The sequence below is a fragment of the Diabrotica undecimpunctata genome, chromosome 1 (assembly GCF_040954645.1).
Source record: "Diabrotica undecimpunctata isolate CICGRU chromosome 1, icDiaUnde3, whole genome shotgun sequence".
NCBI classification, from domain to species: domain Eukaryota; kingdom Metazoa; phylum Arthropoda; class Insecta; order Coleoptera; family Chrysomelidae; genus Diabrotica; species Diabrotica undecimpunctata.
Genome location: NC_092803.1, coordinates 205186079 through 205213627, shown reverse-complemented (window position 1 = coordinate 205213627; position 27549 = coordinate 205186079). Strand labels below are relative to the sequence as shown.

At 34.5% G+C, this 27549-nt stretch overlaps 1 protein-coding gene across 2 annotated transcripts; it reads right to left on the bottom strand.

The window, feature by feature from the left end:
* Window positions 1–1194: 1194 nt before the first annotated feature.
* l(2)gd1 (lethal (2) giant discs 1) lies at window positions 1195–27410 on the bottom strand. Of its 2 annotated transcripts, XM_072521046.1 has the most exons (12): window positions 27227–27410; window positions 25811–26075; window positions 24994–25642; window positions 24696–24937; window positions 24493–24639; window positions 24076–24313; window positions 23684–23848; window positions 22705–22924; window positions 22027–22178; window positions 18497–18568; window positions 16190–16280; window positions 1195–2175 (listed from the first exon to the last, which is right to left on the bottom strand). In XM_072521046.1, exons 1-12 carry the CDS (start codon window positions 27281–27283, stop codon window positions 2056–2058), a joined length of 2418 nt encoding a protein of 805 aa, XP_072377147.1. In that variant the 5' UTR covers window positions 27284–27410; the 3' UTR covers window positions 1195–2055. The 2 variants fall into 2 exon arrangements, with proteins under 2 accessions (XP_072377147.1, XP_072377148.1); XM_072521047.1 differs by lacking the exon at window positions 18497–18568.
* Window positions 27411–27549: the final 139 nt, after the last annotated feature.

The window sequence follows — 27549 nt, the reverse complement described above, 5'->3', positions numbered from 1 at the left end:
CTAATCTCCCTACGGTTCTGCTCGCTCTCTAAGACAAAATCCAAAAATTTGTCGAATTTTAAAGTCATAATTCGTTTCTGCTCTCCTGATACAAACTCCAAAAAATTGTCTTATTTTGAGAAAATAGAAAAAGACTTAAAATTTTAATAGATTTTTTTAAATTCTGAATATTTGACTATCATTGATAGATTGGAAAAGTTGTATGATTCTAAGGGATTTGTCCTGGAATTTTTTGACGTGACAACGTCTTAAATTAGGTTGTGGCTCGGAGTCACTCATGAAAAAGTGTAACGCCCGCTCACGTCTGTTACGATGAGTCACCGAACGAGAGAGAGGCCCGCCGGACGCCTTGCGTCTCTTTCCCACTCAAACATGATCGGTCCGCTGCGCGCGCAGCACTAGAGAATTAGGCGCGTTGAATCGGTGCGTGCTTGTGTCTCTGTCTTTCTCGAGCGTTCTTGGCGTTGGAAAACCGAGAAAGCGTCATAATACAAGTTCACACGTGTGGTTAAAGTATCGTCAGCTGTGTCTGTAGTGAAAATGTGGAGTGCTTAGATTCGTCATTTACAACAACTACAACAATAAAGGTAAATAATTGTACACTTCTTCTTCAGTGCCTTATCCGGTCCGGATGTTGGCGATCATCAAGGCTATCATGGTTTTGTTGACTGCTCTGCGAAACAGCTCCGCTGAGGTCATCCCAAACCATTGTCGGAGATTTTTCAACCACGAGATACGACGGCGTCCCGGTCCTCTTCTGCCAAATACTTTACCCTGCATAACAAGTTGAAGAATTGTACACTAATATTTCATTATCGTAAACTATGATTGATTGATTAATTGTTAGATTGACACAAAAGTTGAGAAACTGAGTTTATAGGTTATGTCATACTATTGACAAATGTTGATAGTGTTAAGTAAATTATTAGTTTAAATCACACTGCAATCAATCGTAATTCAGTCGATTGAGAAGAAACAGCGCGTATTGCTAGTCAAAATATATTTCTATAGTTAAAATTTGTTCAATTCTTATTTTCATTCAATTCCTTGTTCCTATTGTGCAATTTAATAATATTCATATCAATAAATATTCTACCGAGAAAAAGACGTTGTCACGTAAAATCTTCGCCCGTAAAACCGACTTTACAAGTAACCGATTTTTTTTTTTGGATTTAATTTAAATCAAACAACAAATGGCTTAAAATATTTTAATTTTGATTTTAAATCTCAATATAATAAAATCATTTTAGCATAAACATTACATTTTAAAATGCATGAACATAACACATCAAAGAACTGATATTACAATTGATTTTTGTGCTTTTTCTGAATTTAAATACCAGCTCCATAACACGATTTTTGTGGGCTATAAAAAATGGACCGCACTTCTCACTAGAGACGGTGTTATCATATAAAAAGAAGATAGAAATGGACTCGACCAATGTAGTTTTATTGAAATTTTGTGTATAATTAATATACAGCAAATTATAAGGCCTGGGGCTAACACAGGGAAGAACTATTTATAGAAAATTGGCTAAAAACTTAAAAATACAATTGTTTAAGCTAATTTTCCGCTAGGGACAACGTTATTATCAAAAACAAGCTAAAAATGTATTCAACAAATATAAATTTACTGAAATGTGCTAATAATACAAGAGGAATAATGTGTTCATACAGGAGACCAGTTGGAAAAGAAGACATTTGCTTGAGAAAAAGTTGAACAATTTGAGGACTTAGTTTAAATGTAGTTTCGTGGCCTCCTAAAGTAGTTGACAGATATAAGATTGTTTCTATTTTCTCCCATAACAGATAGTTGACGGTGGTAAGAGTACTAAAAAGGTACTTTTGTCACTGTAAGGGCATAGGTTAGCGGAAATAACAGGCTTGGGCAGCATTTGAATGTATTCATCCCTCTAACTTAATGTAATTCGGTCGTGCAATCATACTATCGAATTCTTTGATCGTGTGTACACCTTCATATATAAAAGTTAAAGCTATACATTATATAATAGGATAAATAATTTCATAGCAACTCTAAATATCAACAATAAGCTATTACTGGTCGACCACCAACCACCTCTCTTGAATCTGCTCCACTTGTTGAGTCTGAATTGGTGTTCTCAACTTCACTTGAATCTCCAGCTTGCCTCCCACCTTCTTTCGACCTTCCAACAGCTAGAACAATAAAAAAAAATATAGGATTTTAAAAATTAGTCAAAGTAGAAGGTATTCGAACAATATTGCCACCCCACACCTGACACCACTGCATTTGCAACCGATTGTTTACATTTTGCCTAGTGCCAAGGCTACGACATTAATAAAAGTAATGTTAGGTGAGCCTTTTGTAGATTTTTTAATTAAGGCGACGACTTGACCATACAAAAAACAAGACAGAAATGTACCCAGCAATTTTAGATGTATTGGAATGTACAATACAGATTTGGAAAAAATTTTAGGGAACATAGGATTTATAACACAAGAACTCAGATCCTCTGATTTGCAATTAACCAGCGTACATTTTAATATAACGTCGCGAGTCGCGATGTTTTATAATTAATTCATTTGTTCGACTGGAGTCTCAATTCATGCCGCGATGCTGCCAGTTGGATTTGCTTGATATGCACTTCGCTTGTGCCGCTGGTTAATAATCAAACTCCGTGCGAAAACAAAACTGATTTTATTTTGAATTACACAATACAATATATAAACGCTTATTAAGTATTATGTCCGCTCGCTCTGAATGCTGTATCACCGTATCCCGTCTCGTACTTGAGTGCCGCTGTCGTCTTTGGGGTGCCTTAAGGGACTCGCCTTATCTTCACATATGGCATAATATATCTCCCTATGCCACTATGTTGCCGGATTGTAAAATGCATAAATAAACTCGAATTGGATAGAGGCGTGAACATGGCCCCCGCCTTGGCAAACACTGCCAACAAAATCGTCTGCTAATGCTAAATGTTCAAATGTTTAAACTACACTTAGTCCGAAACGGGTAGCGGACACACCTTGGAAAAAGAACGAGTTATGATACCATTGTCTGTCTTTATCCTAAAAACTCTGGCTACACCATCACTGCCGCGTAAAAGTTCGATCACGCGACCTAACTTCCACCTTAATGGAGGTAAATTGTCCTCTTTTATGAGCACTAACGTGTTTTCCGCAACTTCACCGTTAGTAGTAGTCCATTTCGTGCGTTTTTGTAGTTCGGAGATGTATTCTTTGTTCCATCGTTCCCATATATGCTGAGAAAGCTGCTGAATATGCTGGAATTTTGAGAGCCGATTAACTGGAACATGACGCAAATCTGGATCTGGATTGGTAATAAGTGGTCTTCCGATGAGAAAATGTGCAGGAGTTAATGGGGAGAGATCATTTGGATCACAGGATAAAGGATGAATCGGTCGGGAATTTATTATAGCTTCAATCTGCACAAGCAACGAATAAAATTCCTCGAACGTTAAGTGCGCGTTTCCCAAAACCCTATGCAAATGACGCTTAACTGTTCTTACTCCGCTTTCCCACAGTCCGCCAAAATGTGGAGAATAGGGAGGTATGAAGGACCACGAAATATTATTCTTTAGCAAGGATTCTCTTATCGCGGGAGTGTGCTGCTCTAAAAATTTTCTTAACAATTTTAACTCCGAACTAGCTGCTATAAAATTGGTTCCATTGTCGGAGACCATCTTTTGAGGCTTGCCTCTTCGCGCAATAAATCTTTTAAAGGCCAACAGAAATGATTCCTTAGACAGTTCTGTAACTAATTCCAAATGTATGGCCTTCGTACAAAAACAAATAAAAAGACACATGTAACTCTTTATTAGTTTACAACCTCGACCCTTTCTATCGCGAATTAAGAAAGGGCCCGCATAATCTACACCTGTTACAATAAACGGTGGGCCACCTGCGAGACGCTGGGCAGGTAGGTCACCCATTATTGGCTGAATGGATTTAGATTTTAATCTAAAACATTTTACACATTTGTGTACGGTACGTCGCGCTAAATTTCTTCCTGATAACGGCCAGAAAGTTTCTCTTATAGTTGCAAGTAAAAGCTGAGGACCAGCATGCATAAGATCCTTGTGAAAATGATTAAATATTAACGACGTAACTATATGATCTGCCGCTAAAATGATGGGATGTTTTTTGTCATACGTAAACTCGGAATGCTTTAAACGCCCGCCTACTCTCATGATGCCCTGATCATCAAGAAATGGAGATAAATTTATGAGTTTGCTGTTTTTATCTAAAGATCCCTTTTGGTTCAAATGCTTTATTTCGTTAGAAAATGACTGTGATTGACAGAGTTTTAGAATACGATTAAATGCAGAATGTATTTCATCCAAAGAAAGGGGTTCAGAAGTTCTTTCCTTATTTTTACACATGCGGATGAATCTGAACACATATGCAGCGGTTCTTTTTAAACGTAAAATATTAGAGAAGCGCTCAAATGAAAATACTTCCGTATTCTGTGTTTCATCAAGTTTATTCGTAAAAACCTTTATGTTTTTCCTTGTTTCGATTGTTTCAGTAGGGACAACTTGTAAATTTGGCCATTTATCTGAATCTTGCACGATCCACTCCGGTCCATGCCACCACAAGTTGCACTCCATTATTTTATCTGGTTCCACGCCTCTGGACACTAGATCTGCAGGATTATCCTTGCCTGGCACATGACGCCACTGCGCAAACGAAGTGGTTTCCTGGATCTCTGCTACGCGGTTACTAACAAACGTCTTCAATGCATTGGCTGCTGTTTTCAACCAGCTAAGTACTATCGATGAATCTGTCCAGAGGTAACACGTATCAAATTGCACATTTAATGAATTTTTGACCTTATTGGTCAAACGCGATAAAATTACTGCTCCACAGAGCTCTAAACGCGGCAAAGTAACTGGCTTTAAGGGCGCAACCTTGCTTTTTGCACATAATAAGAATGAATACGACCTGCCTAACGAATCGGTAGATTTAATGAATATGCAAGCACCGTACGCCTTTTCTGAGGAGTCGCAAAATCCATGAAGTTCTAGTTTGACCTTACTAGAACATATAACATGCCGAGGTATTTTTAAATTGTTTAAGCTTCCTAATTTATTCCTAAACTGTAAATAATTATTTGCTAAATGCTCCGGTATGGGATCATCCCATGAAAGACGCTCGAGCCATAGTTTTTGTAACATAATTTTCGCTATGATGGTACACGCACTTAATAGACCCAAGGGATCAAAAATTTGAGCTATGTCCGATAATAAAGTTCGCTTTGTGATTATATGGCCTAGAGATGAACTTATGCTATAAAACATAGTATCTGATTGCGGTGAGTACAATAATCCCAAAGTTTTCGCCTTCTCGTTTTCACCGAATTGAATAACGGAACCCGTAGTTAAATTATCCGGTATATCTCTTAATATTTCAGGATCATTTGAATAGAATTTACGCAATGTAAATCCTCCGCCTTTGAGGACCTCAAAAAGTTGTTTACATGCCTCGTGCGCTTTCTGTTTTGAATCAAAACCTGTCAAAAGGTCGTCCACATAAAAATCGGATTTAATAATGCTAGCAATGTTAGGATTTTTAGCTTCTTGCTCCTCTGCCAATGTCATTAGACATTTAATCGCTAAGTAAGAAGAGCATTTCATACCGTACGTAACTGTTTGTAACTGAAATATTTCAATCGGTTCTTCCGGATTATTTCGCCATAAGATACATTGTAAGGATTTTTGATCATCTGCAACCAATACCTGACGGTACATTTTTTCTATATCCGCACTAACTACATATAAGTGTGTTCTAAAACGCAATAAAATGGAGAGTAAATCATTTTGTAAGGTTGGTCCGGCCATTTGAATACTATTTAATGAAATGCCGTTTGTAGTTGGCGCACTACAATCGAACACAACGCGCAAACGTGTCGTCAAAGAATTTTCCTTTAATACTGGATGATGTGGCATAAAATAAAATGTAGTATTTACCCTAAAGTCTGTTGCCGCTTCCGTAATTCTGCATAAACCTTTCATATGTCCTAACTCTTTATATTCCTGGATGAATTCGCTATAAAGAGTTTTAAGATTGGCATCTTTATTCAATTTACGCTCGAGATTTAAAAATCTATTTTTTGCTTGACGAAATGAATCACCGAGTGAACTTATCGATTCCTTGAATGGCAATGATACTATGAATTTGCCTGTCGCGTCGCGTTTCACCGTATCTTCGAAATGTTTTTCGCATGCAATTTCTTCGCCCGAGAGTGCAGGTTTTCCATTGAAAACCTCTTCAAGTTCCCAGAACTTACTTAGCTGTTCTGTAACTTCGATTGTGTTTGTGAAATTACACTTAGTTATTCGCTTTTCTGATGCTTTGTTTTGGCTGATATACGGCCCTGCTATGATCCAGCCAAACATTGTTTCTTGCATGAATGGTTTATTTTTACCTAAACTAATTCTGTTTGTGCCCAGTATTTGCCAAAATAGATCACTTCCTATCAACAATTCGACCTTTTGTGGTTTATGAAAATGATTATCCGCTAATTTTAAATGTTTAGGTATCTGCAAATCGCTAATGTTTATTTCAGATGCCGGCACGCACCCCGTAATTTCTGGTATTACGAAACAATTTAAAGTTTTATGAAAAGTTATATCGCTACGCGACTGTATATTTATTTCGCATTTGAATCGAACGGGAGATGCAATGCTATTTATGCCCATGACTGATATGTTCGCGCTTGTCGTTTTTAATCTAAGTTTATCGCATAAATTTTCGGTTATGAATGAGCTTTGTGAACCGCAATCTAACAAAGCTCGCACTATGTATGCCTTACCTTGGCCGTCAAAAATATTAACTAATACTGTGGACAGTATAGTTTGATCTGCAGCGCTAACTGCCGAAACTGACAAATTGGTAGTATTTAAACTACCTTGTATATTATCTGCAGATCGTATATCGCTCGCGTTTTCTACCGGTTGATGAACTAAAGCTGCGTTCTGTTCGCTTGACCTATCTGGATGCAATAACGTATGGTGTTTTGACGCACATTTCTTGCATGTTGATTGTCTACACCGCTTATAGAAATGTCCAGGTTTAAGACAATTCGTGCAAAGATTGACCTGTCTTACTTTATCAAACCTGTCCCTAGATGAAAGTTTTGAAAATTCGCCGCATTGATAAATGTTGTGTTCCCTTTTGCAAATAGGGCAACACTGTGTATTATCCGATTTATTTAAAGTTCCCTGTGATGAATATAGACCGCGAATGTTATGTGAATATTTCGTATTCCGTGAATAAGCGCCCGCCTGAGAAATATTCCGTGTATTTTGTTTTTCAGCTTGATTTACCTCAAGTGATTCTAAGAGGTCCGCCCTTGATTTTAAAAACGTTTTAAAATCATCAAAACTAGGAATTTCATTATGTGTTTTGCTATTCTCCCATGCGCGTAAAGTCGATGTATCGAACTTACAAGAAATAATATGAATAAGGAGTATGTCCCACGAATCAGTAGGTAGCCCTAGCTGCTTTAACGCGTATAAATGCTTCGAAAAAATGTCAACTAATTGCCGCAATCTATTAGATGACTCTTTATGTATTGGCTCTATGTTAAATAAGGCATTAATATGATTGGAAATTAATAATCTCTTATTATCGTACCTTTCCCTAATTAATTTCCACGCAACTGCATAGTTTTCGGCGGTAAACTCTAATGTTCGTATTACCTGCGCCGCACCGCCCTGTAATGAACTTCGTAAATAATGAAAACGCCTTATATTGTCTAAGTACTCATTTCTGTTAACTAAAGATTCAAAAAGATCTGCAAAATCTAACCAATTATTATAATTACCATCAAATTTTGGTAACTCGATAGGTTTAAGCTCAATACAATGCCCTGTATATGAATTCTTAGAGCGCTCACTTGCTTTATCGCTTTCTATACAAGCTACTTGTTGATTATCGCGAATGATTTTTCGCGCTACCGCTAATTGTGAATAATATTTGTTATAGAATTCTTCGCGTTCCGTATATTCATCCTCTAATAATTCAAATTGAACCGTATTTTCTATTTGCCCCTGAACTTCATCGAATTCGCCCTGTAAATGTTCTATATTATTTACCATTTCAATAGCCTGTAATACTTCTAAATCTGAAATCGTTTCACCCTTAGTTATTTTATCATTTAACGCTAATATAAATTTCGAAAATATTGTGAGTTTGCATTTAAAACCGCCCCTTTTTCGCTTTAAATTCTCCATAATTTTATAATGAATTAAACAGTAAACAGAAACAGATTATAAATCGCTTGATATTCGACCCTAACGTTCTCAGAATTATCACATGTGCAGAATAAAGGTACAAAGACTGATAAATAAGGGAATGTGAAATGGATAATGCTCACCAAAATATGTGTGTTTATTCTAACAGCTCTAGCCTCCTGGCGCCAAGGATCGGCCTCAAGTCGTATAATAGGTCTTCACAGATTTTAAACCCACAGTTGTCCAATTACGTAACTGTCTTAAGAACAACGTTCGATAGTCTATAACGCGCTCGGGCCACTATGAATGCACTATTTCGCCCGCTAATATGATGACACAAATATGAGTTCGGAATTCGGTGAATTTACACTGTTTTAACACAAAAATTTGATGATCCGGCTCGAAGGACCATGGATTTGCTTGATATGCACTTCGCTTGTGCCGCTGGTTAATAATCAAACTCCGTGCGAAAACAAAACTGATTTTATTTTGAATTACACAATACAATATATAAACGCTTATTAAGTATTATGTCCGCTCGCTCTGAATGCTGTATCACCGTATCCCGTCTCGTACTTGAGTGCCGCTGTCGTCTTTGGGGTGCCTTAAGGGACTCGCCTTATCTTCACATATGGCATAATATATCTCCCTATGCCACTATGTTGCCGGATTGTAAAATGCATAAATAAACTCGAATTGGATAGAGGCGTGAACACCAGTGTAAGTGTAAAAACGGAACACAGCTAGAGTGCATGTCAAATTCTCTGATAACGTACGTATTTATAAATGTAGATATGGAATTAAAAATATTATTTAACTAAAAAAATGGTTGTTTTATTGCCAAAACGGCTTGAAAAAAAGTAGATTTCTAGAAATAAAAATGAATTTCAAAAATAAAATAATAATAATACACTCTTTTTAATTTGAAATTATAAACAATATTTGGAATAATAAATGTATTTAAGTATAAATTTAATAATTCAAATAATACCTAATGAACACAAATAAAATTGATGTTAATAAAACATTATTTATTACGTGCACAAAACCGGACTTTCAGGAAAAATCGGTAGATGGAGCAACACTGTCGGCGTGCCAGATACGCTACTACAAATCGCAGAGGAGAGGTAATCCAGTGGAACAAATAAATTAGTTAGAAAATATCGCGACGTTATATAGAAATTTACACTGGTTAATTGCATATCAGGGAATCTTAGTAAATGTATTAGAAATCCTATGTTCCGTAAATAAAATTCCAAATGTGTATAATTAACATGCGGGAATTAACAAGGCATTGAGCCAATACAAGAAATAGTGAATGTAACTTGATTTGCACTTCGAATGTGCCTCTGGTAAATAGTCAAAAAAACTCCGCGCAAAAGACTTTATTTTAAATTAACACAATAAAGATATAAATACATGAATATATGACGGTTGGCGTCCGTCCCGCTAATATATATAATATGTTTCGCGTCGTACTTGCTGGATCACCGATCTCGTTCATATTTTGTGTGATGTCGCCTGGAGATTACTTTCGTGATTCTTCTTCAATCTTCGCAAATGACATAATATATCTGCATACGTTGCTACGTTGCCGCATCGAAACAATGCATGCAATCGACTTAAAAAAAAGAATTGGCCATACAGATTTTTCACTAGGGATAATGTTATCATATAAAAACCAAATGGAAATGTGCTATAAAATTAATGTACTGCAAATAATAACGCACCTGGCAAGAAAGAGCTATTTAATAAAATTGGCTCACGAACTTGTGAACCACCGATCTGCTGGTAAAGTCAGATATCACAAAACTCGATAGGTACACATGTTACAGGACGACAAACATGCGGCGGTTTGTTAAAACTCGATAACTACATTCGGTATTTTAAAACTCGACAAGTTCAGATATGATGTCATCGGTCAAACACCGATGTGTGCCGATGTGATGTATCTTGTTGCGATCTGTCTGTAATAAATGTTTAGTTTGGTTTCGACTATGGTAGTGATTTTTTTCTTAAATCTCGTGGGTTAAACGATGGATACTGGTGAATATAGCAAAAACATATGTAGTGTGAAGGGAGGAAGAAAACAACGTTCTTCTAAAAAAGCGCCAAAAAGCAACCGTTATAGTAAGGAGAAGTTAAGGGATGCTGATGTTGGTTGCAATCATGTTGACAGTAATAAAAGAGAAGTAGTTTGTCATGCGGGAGAATTAAGTAGGAATGATATCTTGGGTATAGTCGCCTCGTATTTCGGTGAGACTGTGTAAAAATATGTTTGTCTGTAATAAAAGCAGGTAATAAAATTAAAATAAAAGTACTCTACCAGGAGTAGTTATTAACTGCAAAATTATCAATGACTGAAATGTATAATAATACAAAGTTTTAATATTCTCATCGATATTTACATTTAGATGAGCCTGGTAAAATATGTACAGTCGCTCAGATAAAGTTATCATCGATGCATTCTTTGCGTAAGATAACAATTTTTGCCTGAGCAACCGAAACCATAAAGTAGTTTACCCCAATAAATTTCGTTTCGACCGTCCAGTGGTTTACACTTGGGTAGGCAGGTAAAATATTTTATATTATTTTAAACATTATTTTAAAACGAAATATTGTTTATTTGGATGAAACCTGGTATGTTACTCATGACACCGTGAAAAAAAGTTGGACGAATAATAACAAAAAGTGTTCTAATTTAGTACCGCCCAATAAAGGACAGAATTATAATTTTACACTGCGGTGTAGAAAATGGATGCATCGACGATTTATTATTAATATCTGCAAAAAAAAATTAAAGACGTGAATTTAGATTATCATGAGGATATGGAGGGTTCAATTTGTGAATCATTGTTTGAATATATATATATATATATATATATATATATATATATATATATATATATATATATATATATATATATATATATATATATATATATATATATATATATATATATATATATCGAAAAAGAAGTTCGAGCGTCAATTATAATGCTTTCAGCTATCAATATGATGGAAATGAAGTATAAAAAAGTTCAACTCAGGAACCATAGATGTAAACGTTTAATGTTTGTTTGAAAAAAACAACAGAAGTTAGTTTTTATGAAACTCACAAAGAACGGAAGTACCTACGTAAAAATATGTAAAAGAACAGTAAACTTTATAATTTTACGAAAATACTTTTGAAATGTGGCACCCGTGGTGTGATAATAATTCTGCAGCTGAAGAGCCAGTGGAACCCTCTAATCAATTGGAATATTTTTACAAAGCCGTGTAGTAAAATGTAAGCGACATTTTCAATACCTCTCTGATGATACCATCCAAACATATGTTGAAACATGTTTATGAAGAATTGTGTTCTAAATTGTCTAAATCAGAAGCAATTCTAGAAACATGTTTATCAGAGTGTCCAAAGCAATCTGCTACAAGACTATAGGAGAAACATCTTCTTCTAGACAGAGGAGAAAGGATTGTGCAAATTCACACAAATAAAACCGCACCTAAAGGAACCTATAATCAGAACAATATACAAAATGAATTCGGCTAATATTTTTTCAACTATTGAAAGCCTTCGAAGTGAACTGGTTCGAAAGGATATTCCCTTATATTCAGCAACAACAATTTAATGATTTCTTAAAACCCATAATTTTAAGTAAAAAACTATAGACAAGCGCCATAATGGAAAGTACTAGAATAATTATTTCTTTAAGAAACATTTCTATCAGATAAATAACTTAGTATCAAAAAATGAAACGAAATGTTGTTTATTTAGATGAGACCTAGTGTGATACTCATAACAGGACAGAGAATTATAATTTTACACTGCGGTGTAGAAAATAGATGGATCGATGATGTATTATTAATATCTGCAAAAAAATATTAAAGACGCGTCTCTAGGTTATCATGAGGATATGGAAAGTTTAGTTTTTGAATCATGGTTTGAAGAACCTCTTCTTCCGAGATTACCTAAATATAGTGTGATTATCATGGACAACGTATCATATTATTCAAGATTAATGAGAAAATTCCAAATATTATTTGAAACAAATTACAAATTCAAGAATTTTTATTTGAGAACGATTTGTACTTTGAGGCATCATATAGTTAAAAGCAATTGTTGGAGGTTGTTTACAGTAGTACCAGAAGGAATATGTTGTTGATAACTGTACTCGCAGTAATGGGCATACCGTGCTTGGTATGCCCAGTATTACAATTTACAATAGTACTTCCTCCTTACTATTGTAAATTAAACCCAATAGAGTTAATATGGACACAACTTAAAGGAAATAGAAGAAGAAGAAACGTGACTCCTAAATTTTTGTCTACTGCTCTCCAGTTAATTAGAAGAGAAGTCACAAAGATCACAGCAACCAACTGGAACAGTGTAATCAAACATGTAATCGCAGTGGAAAATGACTGTGTTAAATATTTACCAGCATTAACCAAATTAACTATAAATATAGAAGATACAACTGATACTAGTGATAGTAGTGATTCTGAGTAGATTAGTAAGTTCTTATTTCGAACTAGGTGTTAGTTGAAACCTTTATTTTTATTGTAATTGTACAAATTCTCGTTTTGCTTATATATCTTTGAAAATAGAGTACAAATACACTTCATGATAGAACAAAAACATACAATATAATTTAATTTAAAATAATTAAAGTACAGGTTAGGTTATTATAAAATACCTGCTAGGTACATATATAAAAAAAGATGTTCATAAAAGTTTTAGACCTCTTACCCATTTTTAAATTATTGAGGTACTGAGTCTTCTCTCACAAGGTGTCAAACCAAAGTTGTTAATATAATACCCTGTATATAATTTAAAAAATGAATTCTCTATTTTTTTTATTACAATAACTAACTTATCAGGGATAAAATGTGATCATAAGTTTTAAAACTTATGAGCAATTGTGTTATTAAAACGTTTGTATACTAAAATACTTGTACATAAAAAATTTGTTTAATTGTATGTGATAATTACTTATATTAACAATTTTTTATAGGTATTGTTATTTTACAATAAGTTCTATTTAGCCGAGTCGATTAGTGTTATCACTTCCTAGATATATCACAGAAGTTAACAACACCAATATTTTTTACTTAAACTTTATAGAAAATGAAACTTTTTCTTAACTAAAATTAAATAAAAATAAAAACTTCAATTTAATTAAAAATTAGATATCTACGCTACTGTTCAATAAAGTAGTGGTAACTCTAACAGTGTTGCCATTTTACTAGTATTTTACTCCTCTGGTTCCTATAAATTTTCTCAAGAAAATACGTGTCGACTATAATACTATTTTAAAGTTAGATAATTACATATTATGTAACAAAAATATTTTAGCTTTTAGAGAACTGATATACTCGCGTAACTGCAAAAAGATTGAACAAGATCAAGTAATAGTAAAGTTTATGGAGATTTGTATTCCCAAACGAAGAGTGATGGTCGATGATTCTAACAAGAAGCGGAATAGAAAGGTTTCTGCCAAATATTATGTTAAAACTTCTAACGGAAACATTCCCGTTTGCGCACCCACTTTTCGAAAAGTTACTGGTAAATTGTTAAGAGTTACATTATTTGTTATTAGACGTAAATACTAAGCACATTTTAGGAGCAAGTAAGGATCGACTGGCTGGTATTTCAAAGAAGTTTTTATCGGGAGAGCTGTTAGTTGAAAAACGGGGCGGACAACAACAAATTGATAAAGACATAACAAATGCAATAAAAGAGCACATAAGTAGTTATAAATGCAGAGAAAGTCATTATTCTCGCGCCAAATGTAAAAGAAATTACTTACCTCCGGAACTAAATGTATAAACAATGTTTAATGCATTTATTGCTCGAACAAATTTTAAGTGTTCTTTGTCAAAATATAAAAAAATCTTTTATGGAGAATTTAATCTTGGGTTTTTGGTAAATTTTTGGGAATTTTTGGTAAACATAAAAAAAACTAAGATATTAGAGCAAAAAAATGATTTACGCACAAGGTATAAACTCCACAAAATGAGGGCAAAAAGCCTTTTTTAAACAACCACAAGGAAAACACAATAAAAGTTTGCTTTGATTGTCAACAGAACCAGCCGACATTGCCGAAAATGTCTGTTGGAGAAGTTTTCTACTCGCGACAAGTTTGGTTATACAATTTAGGCTTTTTCACCAACGTCAAAAACAAACTCATGAGGACATAAGCTTCTTTGTTTGGCTAGAAACACAGTCAGGACGTGGTTGCAATGAGGTATCTTCTGGACTGCTGCAGTATCTTTTTGAACTTGAAAAAAAAAATGGCTGAAGAAGGCAAAAGCGGGTTAAATTTGGAGCTATTTTCCGACTCATGCAGTTCCCAAAATAAAAACAGCATCCTTTTGACCGTTCTTATTCATTTTTTGCAAAAATCAAAGGTTTTTAGTAACATTCAACACTTTTATCCCATAAGAGGTCATAGTTTCATGCCCGCTGACAGAGTTTTTGGCAGGGTAGAAAAGGAATATAGGAAAAAAGAAGAAATCATAGAACCACGAGAGTACTATGAAATCCTGAACAAACATGAAAACGTTAATATTTTGGGCAAAGATTGGAAAGTTTTTGATTATAAATCTTCTTCACAACAGATAATAAAGAAAAAACTCCCATTCAAGATTTCTGAGGTTCGAGTGCTGGTCTATGAAAAAATAAACAACAAAGTAGTTTGTAAGGTACGTACTACCTATGCTGGTAGTGACGTACAAGTGAATGTTTTGAAAAACAATGTCACAGATGCAAACATCATTGGAACTTCCGTTGAAGTACCAGCGATAAATCGTGTCAGCGATCTGAAGAAAAATGATGTGAAAAAACTGCTGGGGGCTATCGATATGACAGACGAAGCAAGATTGTTTTATGAGGATGTCATTGTTGGAATTCTTAACAATGACATTCTTGAAGAGTCCGTTGAAGAACATGATGATCCATGTGATGATACAGAGGTAGACCTTTGAGAACAGCTACATAATTACATATATATACATCTTTTATTTTATATTTACTAGAATTTTGTCTACCTAATATTAAAAGTTATTTTTTGGTAAACTTAAGCTGTTGTTATCGAGTTTTGAAAAAAACTGCATTTTTCTTTTATTTCTTTTGGATTAATACAGAATGTTATTAAGTATGTTTTTGCGTGTATTTATTATTGCTTATGCCCTTTTGCAACTTTTAATGTTAGTTTTCCATTTTAGCAATAAACGTTCTTTTGAAACAGAAAAAATGCTCTCCGGAAAAAAATGATTTTCGCAGATATCGAGTTTTAAAAAAACGGTCCTCAATTGTACATGTAATAAAATTGTGCTATATAATAATTAATGTGAGGAATATAGCAAAGAGCTGTTTTAATAAAATTGGCCCATGAACTTAAAAAAAGAATTGCCCATACAGTTGGTTACAATTGGAAATACTATACTGCCGTGATAAGGTAAAAAGCAGTAAGTGCCAAAATAATGGTTTTGAGTTATTTGTAATTTAAGATTTTTTCTTCACACTTCATTTATTATTTCTTTAATTTTAAGCAGAAAAACGCTAAAAAACATTAAAAAATATATCTTAATTTTTGACAAATCAAACAATTGTGTTACTTGTTTTTGGCTGAAAATTCAGCAGTTACTGCTGTTTGCCCTAATAATGAAGTTGTTTTCTTAAGCAGAAATGTAGAATTGTCAGCTTTATGAAAATATCGGTTTTAAAAATAAAACAAAAATGCAGAATAAAGCGGTAGTGTAATCAAATAAAAAAATCAAATTTAATTCACATTAGAAAAAAAAGTCTTAATTACATAATATTGAAAAAACTATTCGAAATTTTAAGTCTTCTACTTATTAAGTTTCAGTACTCGATTGAGCTATTCAGTTAATAGAAAACTTAATATAAAATGATCTAATTCGGAGCACATCGATTATATACTTACATCAAATGTGTCGTGGATCTCACACTGCGTTTCGAGAGGTTGTAGTTTCAGATTTACCGTTCCAACGAGGGAATCGCTCCTGAAGAAGCCGCTAAAATAAGAACGTACAATCAGAAATTAAAATTTGTGTAAAAATAAATTTTTGAAATAGCGTAAGCGAAGGGGAAAGAATGAAGTATATGGTCGTGTAAAACATAATTCTTACCATTGTCAGAATATGATAAAGTTCTCTATTTTAAAGTTATAACTGAAATAATGAAAATATAACGCTTCGTTGATAATTCCCAGCTCTAACTGATGTAAATTCAAGATTATTCCTCAACATGGTCTCCGTTTAGGGTGATACAATGTTTATCTTTCAGAAACGGTTAAAAACAAAAACTTCAATCGTCTAAGCGTTGTTTTCTTTGATTGACACAATATCCCCCTCTGATATCTTCATATTGTCTAATATTTCACTAAAATTTACTATTTCATTAAAATTTAATTTACGATTTACCAGAAGGATTTTACGAAATGTGACATAAAATGTTACCTTTTACGTAACATGTCGCGTTCCACGTCGAACGTTACGTTTAGTAACACATCTTATGCCAAATGACAAATATAATGTAGAGTTTCACGTCAACTGTCACATTTTATGACAAAACGTCACCTACTATATCAATACAGCACGTTTTGTGTCGCAAAACTCTTATCTTTTACGCTGAAACAATTATTGCAAACAACGGTCTTGATTGCCTAAGCGTTGTTTTCTTTGATAGTCTGAATTATTGCCTTCTCAAATACAGAACAAACGCAGAATCGACTTTTCTTCCCATAATATTAGAGTATATGTGTTATATTGTGCTTAAGCAATAAAGCTGGTGTGTTTTTGGATTACAAACAAGATTTAAAACTGAATATCTGCTTCGGGGGGTTGACAATTAATGAGGAATGCTTTGTAAATCCTCTTTATAATCTACATAAAAGATTGTGAGAGAAACAGCTTGGTTTGCTACAAAATCCTCGTGGACCAAGACAATGCACATTCGTGGAATATAAATCCATTTCTACATCGGAGACTAAGAAGCAGTCAAAGCAGTAAAGAAAATTGGAAAAGTCCTACCGAAGATGGCCAAAATCAGCTGATTAGGTGAAAAGGTAATACAGAATTCCGCGTCATGACTTCATCGCCCATCTAAAACTCGCATTTTCATTGTTCAGGAAATGGGACTCCGTCCTCTTCACTATACACGGCCCCGTAACCAAAGCTGGATTTCCAGTCAAAGTTAGAGTTCAGTACAGACAACTTCATCCTAAAATCCCCTTCTAGGCGTGTCGATTTCGGGCTCTGTAACTCTCCTTTTCTTCTTTTCTTTCTCCTAGTTCCGAATTTATCATTCAGTGACAGAGGACCATATTTCACTTCTTTGCAGGCAGGTGTTTACTTCCTATTTAGTGGATTTTCCTCGGCCATTTTTTGTGGTATTGGATTCGGACATAAACCAGAGCCACGTATCCAAATTTGTTACTAGTTATTCACGCCTTGTTAGGTATTCCTTGGATAAGGAACAACTCTTCCAGCTAGAGTTGTATATAGCTCGAAGAAGTTGGAACGAAAGTGACTCCGACAAGATGTAGAACATTATAGAACCCTCGTCGGGGAAACGACAATACAGCTCTATTAGACGGTACCAACACTGATTTGTCTCGGAAAAATACTCTTCCGTCAAGACAACGAACTTGCTCACAAAGAAATCGTGGCACAGACAAAATTAAACCAATTGGGACATGATTCACCCGCCGTTTCTACCAGAATTAGTCTCGCTTGACTATTTCCTCTTCCCAAACTCATAAAAAACGTATCTGGGTACGACGTTTTGCAATCAAATTGAAACTCGACACTTTTTGGAATAATTTGAGCATGAAACATTATTTTTAGGAATTAAATAGTTGGGAATCAAATATTGATCAAATCTACTACTGAACAAAAAGTTGAAAAATAACAAAAATCTTTGTTATGATGGAATACGGTCAAACAACTCTCGTATAGAACTGAAAGAAGACATTGGCAAATAAATACCCTGAAAAAAAATTACTCAAGTGAAAACTGTCTCCAGAGTTGTTTTTATTCAAACACGAATTACATTGAACCCGAGTTATATTCTAAAACATAAGAGAACTGTATCATATCCTTGACTTTAATTTTCATTTGAACATCGACGATAAACGAATAAAAATAAAATAACTATTTTTCCACGATGGATTTGAAGAACGACACACATTTAACTGAAATGATAAAAGTAGTTTAGAGAAGATACCTACAAAAAACATGGTAATCCTCCCAAAAACGAACAGCAGCCGGGACAGCTAACTGGAGAGCCACAGCAGGCGCATCTAAGTCCAATAAATGTTGTAAAGTTAGTTCTGAGCTGTGCTCGGGAGAATTAATGATCAATATGTGATACTATTCTATACAGCGCTCCACACAATTAGCGGAATTCTTTTCTGAGAAGCTATAAAGATGCTACGCGAATAAAAGTACAATCCAGATCTAGATTGGATGACGTATTGAATGGCAATGATATTGCAACAAACATTATTGCGCATTAAGATAAAAGTTTCATCAATAAAAGGCACTATTAATCGTGGAGGAGTTCCTTTACGTATCTTTGAGCTTCTATCAACACGATAAGTTTGGTATAAGCTTCATAAGTGACGCGATCTTAGTAATAAACGTACTTTTTGTTTATAATCTTTAAATAACTATTATTTTATTCCCAATTTCTTCAGATTTCGTTTATTTATTAACTGTCTGTTTTATTTTACTATTTTCCTTTTAAAAATAGTTAGCTGTTTAATTATTATTTTTATATTTCGATTGTCTACCAATTAAATTCAATTTCCCCTTTATTTTTCGTGTAATCCTCGTATACGAGCCACCACGTTTGCCGCCGATTATGTAATACCATTATAATCCATAAACAATGTTGTGCGACAATTATGTAACGATAAAACGCTGCGATCAATTGTTAATGGCGTTGACTAGCTCACTGAGGTGTTGGATCGTTCTTGTCTCAATATAAAATGTATAACGAGGAAATCAGATGGGACGAATAGAAAAAATATACCCCTTATCAGTTTTTATAAACGTAAGATTATCTGAGAAGCCACTGGGATTGGAGAACATCATTATTGTCTCAAAAATAGAGATGAAGTTACGTCATTTTTTCTCTATTTGTCCGTCAGTCTGTTTGTATGTCTCTCTCTCTCTCTCTCTGTCGGTCTGTTTGTTGTTCTGTCCGTCGCTCTGTTTGTCTACCGGTGTGTTGTCTCTCTTTTTTGTTAGCGATCTTTCTGTCGGTCTGTCTATCGAGTTGTCTGTTTGTGTGTTTGTCTATCTGTCTGTCCCTCCCTCTTTCTTTGTCGGTCGGTCTCCGTTTTTCTCTCCATCGGTCTGTATGTCTGTTTGTTGTTCCGTATCTGTCTGTCTGCTGGTCTATCTCTCTCTGTCGGTCTCTCTATCTGTTTGTGTATTTGTCTATCTGTTTGTCTCTCACTCTCTCTGTCGGTCAGTCTGTTCTGCCCGTCGGTCTGTCTCTCCACTCTGTCAGTCTAACGGTCTCTCTGTCTGCCGTGTCTATATTTGTGTGTGTCTGTATGTCTGACGTATGTGTGTGTTTTGGATATTTTTGTATTGATTTCTTTGTTTATTTCAAAAGTTCCACAGCACAGTTGGTGGTTTTTTGAAACATTTTTCAAACTGAACTTTCTTCCTTGGTACAAACTGGGCATCAAAAACGATAAAATCTGCAACGACTACAAATTACACCGACTACTTCACAAAACCGACGATCACATTAGCTGTCTAGGTCCCAGTACTCTAATAGTCTTCTTCTTGTAGTGCTTATCCGTTTCGGATGTTAGCGACATCATGACAATCTGTATTTTGCAAACTGCTGCTCTGAAAAGATTTGTGGTTGTTGTTGTCTTTCAGAACCACGTACGTAGATTTTTCAGCTAGGAAATACTTCGCCTTCCTGGTCCTTGTTTTTCTTCTACTTTTCCTTGTAGAATTAATTGCAGCATCCCATATCTTTCGCTGTTCCTCTTGATGTGACCCAGGTATTCGATTTTGACTATTTTTATTGTGGTTAACAACTCTTTTCCTTTTTGCATTCTTAATAAAACGTCCTGGTTAGTAATTACTATTTAAATGGGAATAAGCCACAATTAAAGGTTACAGTAAGTTTATTGGCGTTTCAATTTCCACTTCGGAAAACGTTCTCAAAATACGATTTTGAGAATCCGTGCGACTGTTTCCTTTGTTTACTAAATTTACCAACAACAGGAATATGATCTGATGATACGTCAGCACCGGGGTAACTTTTAACTGATAGGTATTCATTACGGAATCTCTTATTCACCATTATGAATCAATTTGATTCCTGGTTGATCTTGCGGAAAGACCCAAGTAGTAAGTGTTTGGGAAAGTATATACTATTTATTTCTTATTTTTACATTTAATATTTTTCTGTTACGGTACTGTAATGTGATCTAATTCAATACTGTATCCTAACGACTTTGGTAAAATATATTGTTTCCTGTTATTTCGTAAAATTGCTAAACTGTCTATCTCATCTATTATGTTTTAAGTACGGAGAATTTGACTTCCTTTGTATTCTGCGTCACAAATATGCACACAAGTGTACGGTTTCGTATTAAGGTCTCAATTAACTTAAATTATCGCATTCTAAATCACAATACAATAGGGTGATTTATTGATGTACCCTCTTCCACCCAACGGCCAAAAGATTCTTTTCTGACCTGCAATCTCAAAACACTTTATCCCCAGACAGCGAACCAAACGGACCTAGTGTATGATAGGTTTTCGCCATCGAGCGTCGGCGGGCGCCCCGACGCGGTACCAACGATATTCCACTGGCTAAGAATACGACTCCAATATTTCAAAGGGTAAGTCTATATTCTTTGTACAAACATCAATAATGAGTAAGACCAGTTGATTTCTTAATTTATTTACAGTTGTGTTTGCTATTTGTCGCTAATTTATTCACAAACAAAATATTACATTTTTATCTTTATAATTATTTATCTATTATCATTTAACCAGCGACCTCTTAAGTTTTATACAAAACAGTAAGACTATAAATTATCACCAAAAGTCGATAGAAGACTCTCGTGTGCTGGCAGTCAGAAGAGTATATGACGATACAAAGACAGGCCCTTGCAAAGCGTTGAGATGGAACTACTATCTTTCGAGTCTTAATTTAACCTCATAGCTGTTAGCGAGCTGAGCTAGACTATCTCTTACTTATGTACGACTCTATAGCGTGGTCTAGAAAGTAATTATTTTCCTGTCCAGAATATCTAGGGAGTACTGAGCTAAGTATTGTCTGGTCTCTGCTCAGTACTATCATTTATAGAAACTAGTTCATATGTCTGCTCTTGAACCCATGGATTCGGCTATTAATTCGATAATTCCGGATTATTTTAATAAACGAAACTCTTCTACCAAACGTCGCACAAGTGTGGAATTTGTGTGTGAATAACTTACATGTTTTAATATCAGAGAGTTGATGGTTGTGAAGTTGTTTAAATAAAATATGTGCATTAAATAAGATTAATTTATTTGCGTAGCATCTACTTAAAAGTCGTCCAATAATTTTGTACAACACTGTATATGTACACTATTAACATTAGTTACTATAAAAGTTAGTAGTTATTTAAGCAAAAATAATACAATAGACTCTACTGAGCTTAGAAATGGCAAGAATTTGTTTTGAGGGTTCAAAATGGATGTAAATCTGAAATACTAGATTATATATTCTACTCACCCTTTAGAAAACAACTCAAACTTCAGACTGTGCCTCTTGAAAGTCCTTTGACATACTCTGGAGTTCCTTTGTATAGGTACAACAAAAGTTTTTTGATAGTCCGGGTTGTTTGTGTTCTTCATAGTTGAAGTTCTATCACTATATGGAGTTTCCTGGAAAGATTTCATCATGGATTATATAAATGAGTCGAATTTTGCTACGTCGAGGTTTAGGCTTCTTCTCGAAGTCTTCCATAAAATGCTTTTTGACAATTCCAGAACCATAGTCGCCAATAATTTCCGAGGAGCGATTGAAATCGAAAAACATCCCCATTGTTTTAACCTCATCGATGAGCCATTAATCACGATAAACGACCGTCCATTTCCTCCATCAATCCGCCGTCAGGAATCTTCACAACATTTCTATCCAAACACCAAGTCAGCGTGGATACTATCGTAGCAGCAATGCAATATTATATAGTGTGAGTGTAGCAGTGATGTTATCGAAAGAGTCAGGAGAATTAATTCCTGATGAAGGTTCCAAAGAGGGAGTCGAAAGCTCGACGTAGCCAAATTCGACACGAAACTGTGATTAAACTCAACCTGTTAACTCACCCGATTTATACAATTAAAATAATCTTACTATACACTTTAAGGAACGAAAAGAAAAGAAAATATTAACTTTCGGAAACATTTTTACCTGCGGAAAAGGAAACTCCATCTTCACATAAGTATCTATGTCTTTGTCGGTGGTGATATTGAGCCCTCTGTGAACGGTCACCTCCATGGTGTTGTCTTCGATTTCGGGACAGCACTTGACGATAGCGAATTCTTTCGTTTCATAGTGGAATTTAGGAATCCGTCCCTCTTTGCGAGCCGCGCGAACTACGTCCATGTCTTTAGTGACGTTTAGAGCAAACCTGAGACATATTACGATTTCAAAATTAAAAAAATTATCAACAATAATGTACAATATATATATATATATATATATATATATATATATATATATATATATATATATATATATATACATATATATATATATATACATATATATATATATATATATATATATATATATATATCGCTATTGCTATCGCTTTATTTCAATAGATCCAGATCACAACTTTATAATAAAGTAGAATATTAAAACATTTTACATCCAAAAAAGGATAATTATATAAATATTTAATATAATCTGAGTGATCTAGAGTTTTTCTTTTGGCTTGCTAACCAGTGATAGATTGAAAGATCAATATAATTCTTGATCCACAAGTTTAAGCATCCAGGTAGATGATTTGGTCTGGTTATATAACTAACCAGGTAGATGATATCCTATAACGTGAAAATGTACAATTATCTTTTAATCCAAAGAGATCAGACACTTTAAAGACAGTGGATTGTTATTTCTTTCCCAAAAGCTTGTGCAGAGGGGAATTGTAATTTCTGACAGAAACAGTTAGACCTAAAAGGAGGGGAGTGTGGAGGAGGCCGGACCTGCAGCAGAGGGATCGCGTGACTTACCATTTCGGTTAGACCAATATGGAAATTTTTGTTATTGAACAATTGGTCTACATTTTTGATTTTAAGTTATAGGGCAATTATAAATGTATACATAATTGGAGCTGTGCATATTAAATTGATAAGTAAAACTTTAGGATATATATAAGACTGACCTTTCGAACCTATTCATTCCTGGAACATCGCCAATAGCTTTGTTGTGATCTCTAGTAGTAAGGCACATTTTTAATTGTTTTTGTAACTGCGTTTCCAGTCTGGCGAAGAGGTCACCATCAATTCCAGCAGAATCGTCACTCTCAGTTGACATAGCTATATCGTATCTAAAGGTAAAACAGTTATTATTTTTAACACAATACACCACAGCTTATTATATGAAATAATTCGAAACCAAAGCCTACAAATTCAGAAAACAATTACATCATTATTCTGTGATGATTGGCAGTACAATCTTTCAGTCAATAAGTCTCCAAACTAATAATACTAGTTTTTTAAGATAAATAAAATATAAATAAAAAAAATCATTCATTAAATAAACTGTTGTACTTACTCATTGTCCAACTGCGACTTTGCTTCTGGAGAAACGGGAATAGAAGACCAATCCACCGGTAGACCTGATATAGAAGCTTCGATCAGCTTATCAAACCCTTTGGCCTGACGTAAAAACTCCTTGGCTTGGGCCATTTCTCCCCTCTTTTTAGCTTCCAATGCCGCCAGTTTGAACTGTTTTTGTTTAGCTATCAGTATCACCATTTGCTTCCCTGCTTGAGTTTGCTTGGGTATTGTTCCTAAAATTTGGGAGTGTCATTGATTTAACAGTCTCATTTCATGATTTTAGGTTATGTGAGTACAAAAAAAATAATTTGTGCAACGAGCAACAGCAATTTATACATTAATAGATGGGATATATTATTCAGAATCAGTCTATTAGGAAGAACAAGGATAAAACAATCAATAAAAAACTTACTTGTTGGTTTACTTTCGGGACTAGGTAGACTGGGCTTGCTTTCTCCACTACTGCTCGGTTGTGGAGCTGGCCGTCTAGGCTGTGTAGCTGGAGCAGGATCAGCAGGTTCAGCAGCCAGAGGTTGTATTCCAGGAATTGGTCCGTAACCTAAAATGTCATTTATTTATTGTCTTCAATTCATGTTATCTACACTGAATGCTTACCTGGAGGAGTTGGCAGTTCTTCATATGCAAATGATTTGCCTGCTTTATTAGCCTTGATAGCCTGTTCAAACTGCTTGATAATCCTTCCATATCTCCTGACTTTACTGGAATTATTTTCTTCCTTTGCCTTTGCTTCCTGTTCCTTATAAAGACTCAGTCTTTGTTGCAGAGCTTCCATAATAGATGAGGCAGTTATTAAAGCAGGAGGAGCTGCGGCAGGTTCCTCTTCAGCAGGTGCTGGACTAAAAACATAAAAATAACTTTTCGCTTGGATTATACACTAAAAAAAAAGTAATACCTATCCTGCTGAACTTCGCTTTCTTGGACAGGAGGTTCTGGGAGACTGAACGTCTCTGGTGGACCTGGCATATCACTCAAGTCTACAGGCTGGCCACTTTTAAGAGCAGCAATTACAATATCAAATTGTTTGGACACTTTTAAAAATAAAACAGCTTTCTGTGCATTTCCTTCATGTTTGGCCTTCAGTGCAGCTACCTTGTATTGCTTTTGACCTTGTAGAAGAGTGTTCAACTTTTCTTGGTCATAAGCAGGTGCTTCCGGTTGAATATTAACCAAGTCTTCTGTAGGAGGCTCTTGTGGTGAATCTGTGCTTGTAGGAGAGAGTGATTCGGGAGGTGTAGACCTTTGTGGTACTTCAGGAGCGGGTCGTGCTGGAGCTGCAGTACTAGGATGTATATCAGGAGGGATACTATCATCATTTAAATCTATAGGTGAACCTGACTTTGCTCTCTTGATAAGGTCTTTTAATGTCTTAATAGCTCTGCCATATCTTCTAGCTTTTGTTGTTTCTCCAGATTCTTTTGCCTTCACTTCACATATTTCATAGTTTTTGAGCCTTTCTACTAATGTATTTACAATATCAGAACTACTGGCAGCTGATGGAGCCTCTGTAGAAGGGGACGAGTCTTCATCTGGCTGATCTTCACCTACATAAGAGAACATTTATATTTTGAAAAATTAAAAAATTTTGAATATTACACAAACAATATAAGGAAAATAATGTGATGCATTAAGATGATAGCAAAAATGTCAATTCTATATTTTAACAATTTTTAAAATAACTCATAAAATAATTGTTCAATATCTTGACTTACCAACAATATCATTCAATTCACTAAGCAACTCAGGATCATTTTCATCAATAGACACATCATCATCATCTACATCCTTCATTGATTCAGAAACCATTGAATCTAACTCCCTCTGAGGAATTATTTTTCTTGGAGGCCTCTTTGGTTTTGACGCTCCACCTCCTCCAGCCAAAGCAGCCAATTCAGCCTCCAAGTCTTCATCGTCATCATCATCATCCTCATTTCCTAGTCCTGTATCAAAGTCTGTGGGTACTTCAAATAGACCATACTACAAAGCAAAAAAATAATTAAAATGGTCATGAAAAACCATCTAATGAAATAGATACATTAATTTGTAAGTATGAACCAAAAAATAAGAACTAAAGAAATAATATGAACTAAAACATGGACAGATATAATAAATTTATACAGTGCTCCAAAATGAGGGAATATAGTTCAGCATCTTTGGGACACCATGTATTATTATTTTCCAATCTTTAGCATATTGCACAATCACTTTCCGTCACCTTATGTTGGTCAACTGGTTTTTATTTTTCTCTCCTATGTTTTTAATACTATTCATTTAACTAAGTTTCTTTTATTTGCTCTAAGTGACCCAGATAATTAACTCATTTGTTATGATCTCTTTGGAACTGCCCAACAAACTATTGCCAGAAAAATATCAGAAACCTTTCCCTATTTCAACCCAAGAAAAAATTAAATTTTTAGAAATCAAAAGGGTACTTTGTTGTGTGTGTGTGTTTAAGCAAAATTGAGTGAAATTGTAACATTAAATGTACTAAACAGGACCATTGTTTTATAAAACTGCCATAGACAAATAATAGTCAAAATCTTTCATAGTTTTCATCATTTGATTAGATATTGCTGTAAGATAAGTACTTAAACTGAAGATTCTGAATATAACCTTAGTAATCTAAGAATATAACCAACTGGAAAAACCAAAACACAGGAGGTTGGAATGGAGCAACAGAGCATGCCAAGACATATAAAGGGTTGTGAAGCTAATTATGATTATGAAACAACCTTCAGACAAAGAAAAACAGGAAGTTTAGATTATGATTCACCAACTTAACTGTAATATGGTAATTGAATTATACTGTAAATAAACGTAATTGTTGCTTAATGACATATAATGGCATTTGTTATATATAACAGTATATCTCTTATTAAGTATATACAACAAAAATAACTTTCTAATAGAAAGAATCTCAAACAGAAGAGATTCGAGTCCATATATTCTATCCCTAAACAAATACCATGTGACTAAATTCATTTGGTTCAGAACAATGATATATAACTAAAAAAAACTAAGTCATATAGTGGTAGCAGTGTTTTGTGATTAATAAATAAGATAAATCCTGTTTTTAGTATGAGATAATTTACAAAAATACTGGACCTTAACACTACTAAAATATTTACCTGCGACAATGATTTGCCGGCGTGGTTCCTCTTTGGTTTTTCTTTTTTCGAAAACATTCTGAATTTTTTTAAATAGTGTATCAATCTAGTGCAAAAATATTATTTTAGAGTTACTAAAAAACTATGGAAAATAGAACCATAACCGTATTTGACTTACTCATCCCATCTGTCATTTCGGTTCGGGCAGCATTCGGGTTCGGTTATAAAAGTCACGTCAGATTTGAATATATGGCGCGAATTACTAGAAATAAATACATCGGAAAATATAGATGTATAATTATAATATTCTTATATAACAAAAATCTATATTGGAAGCTGAATAT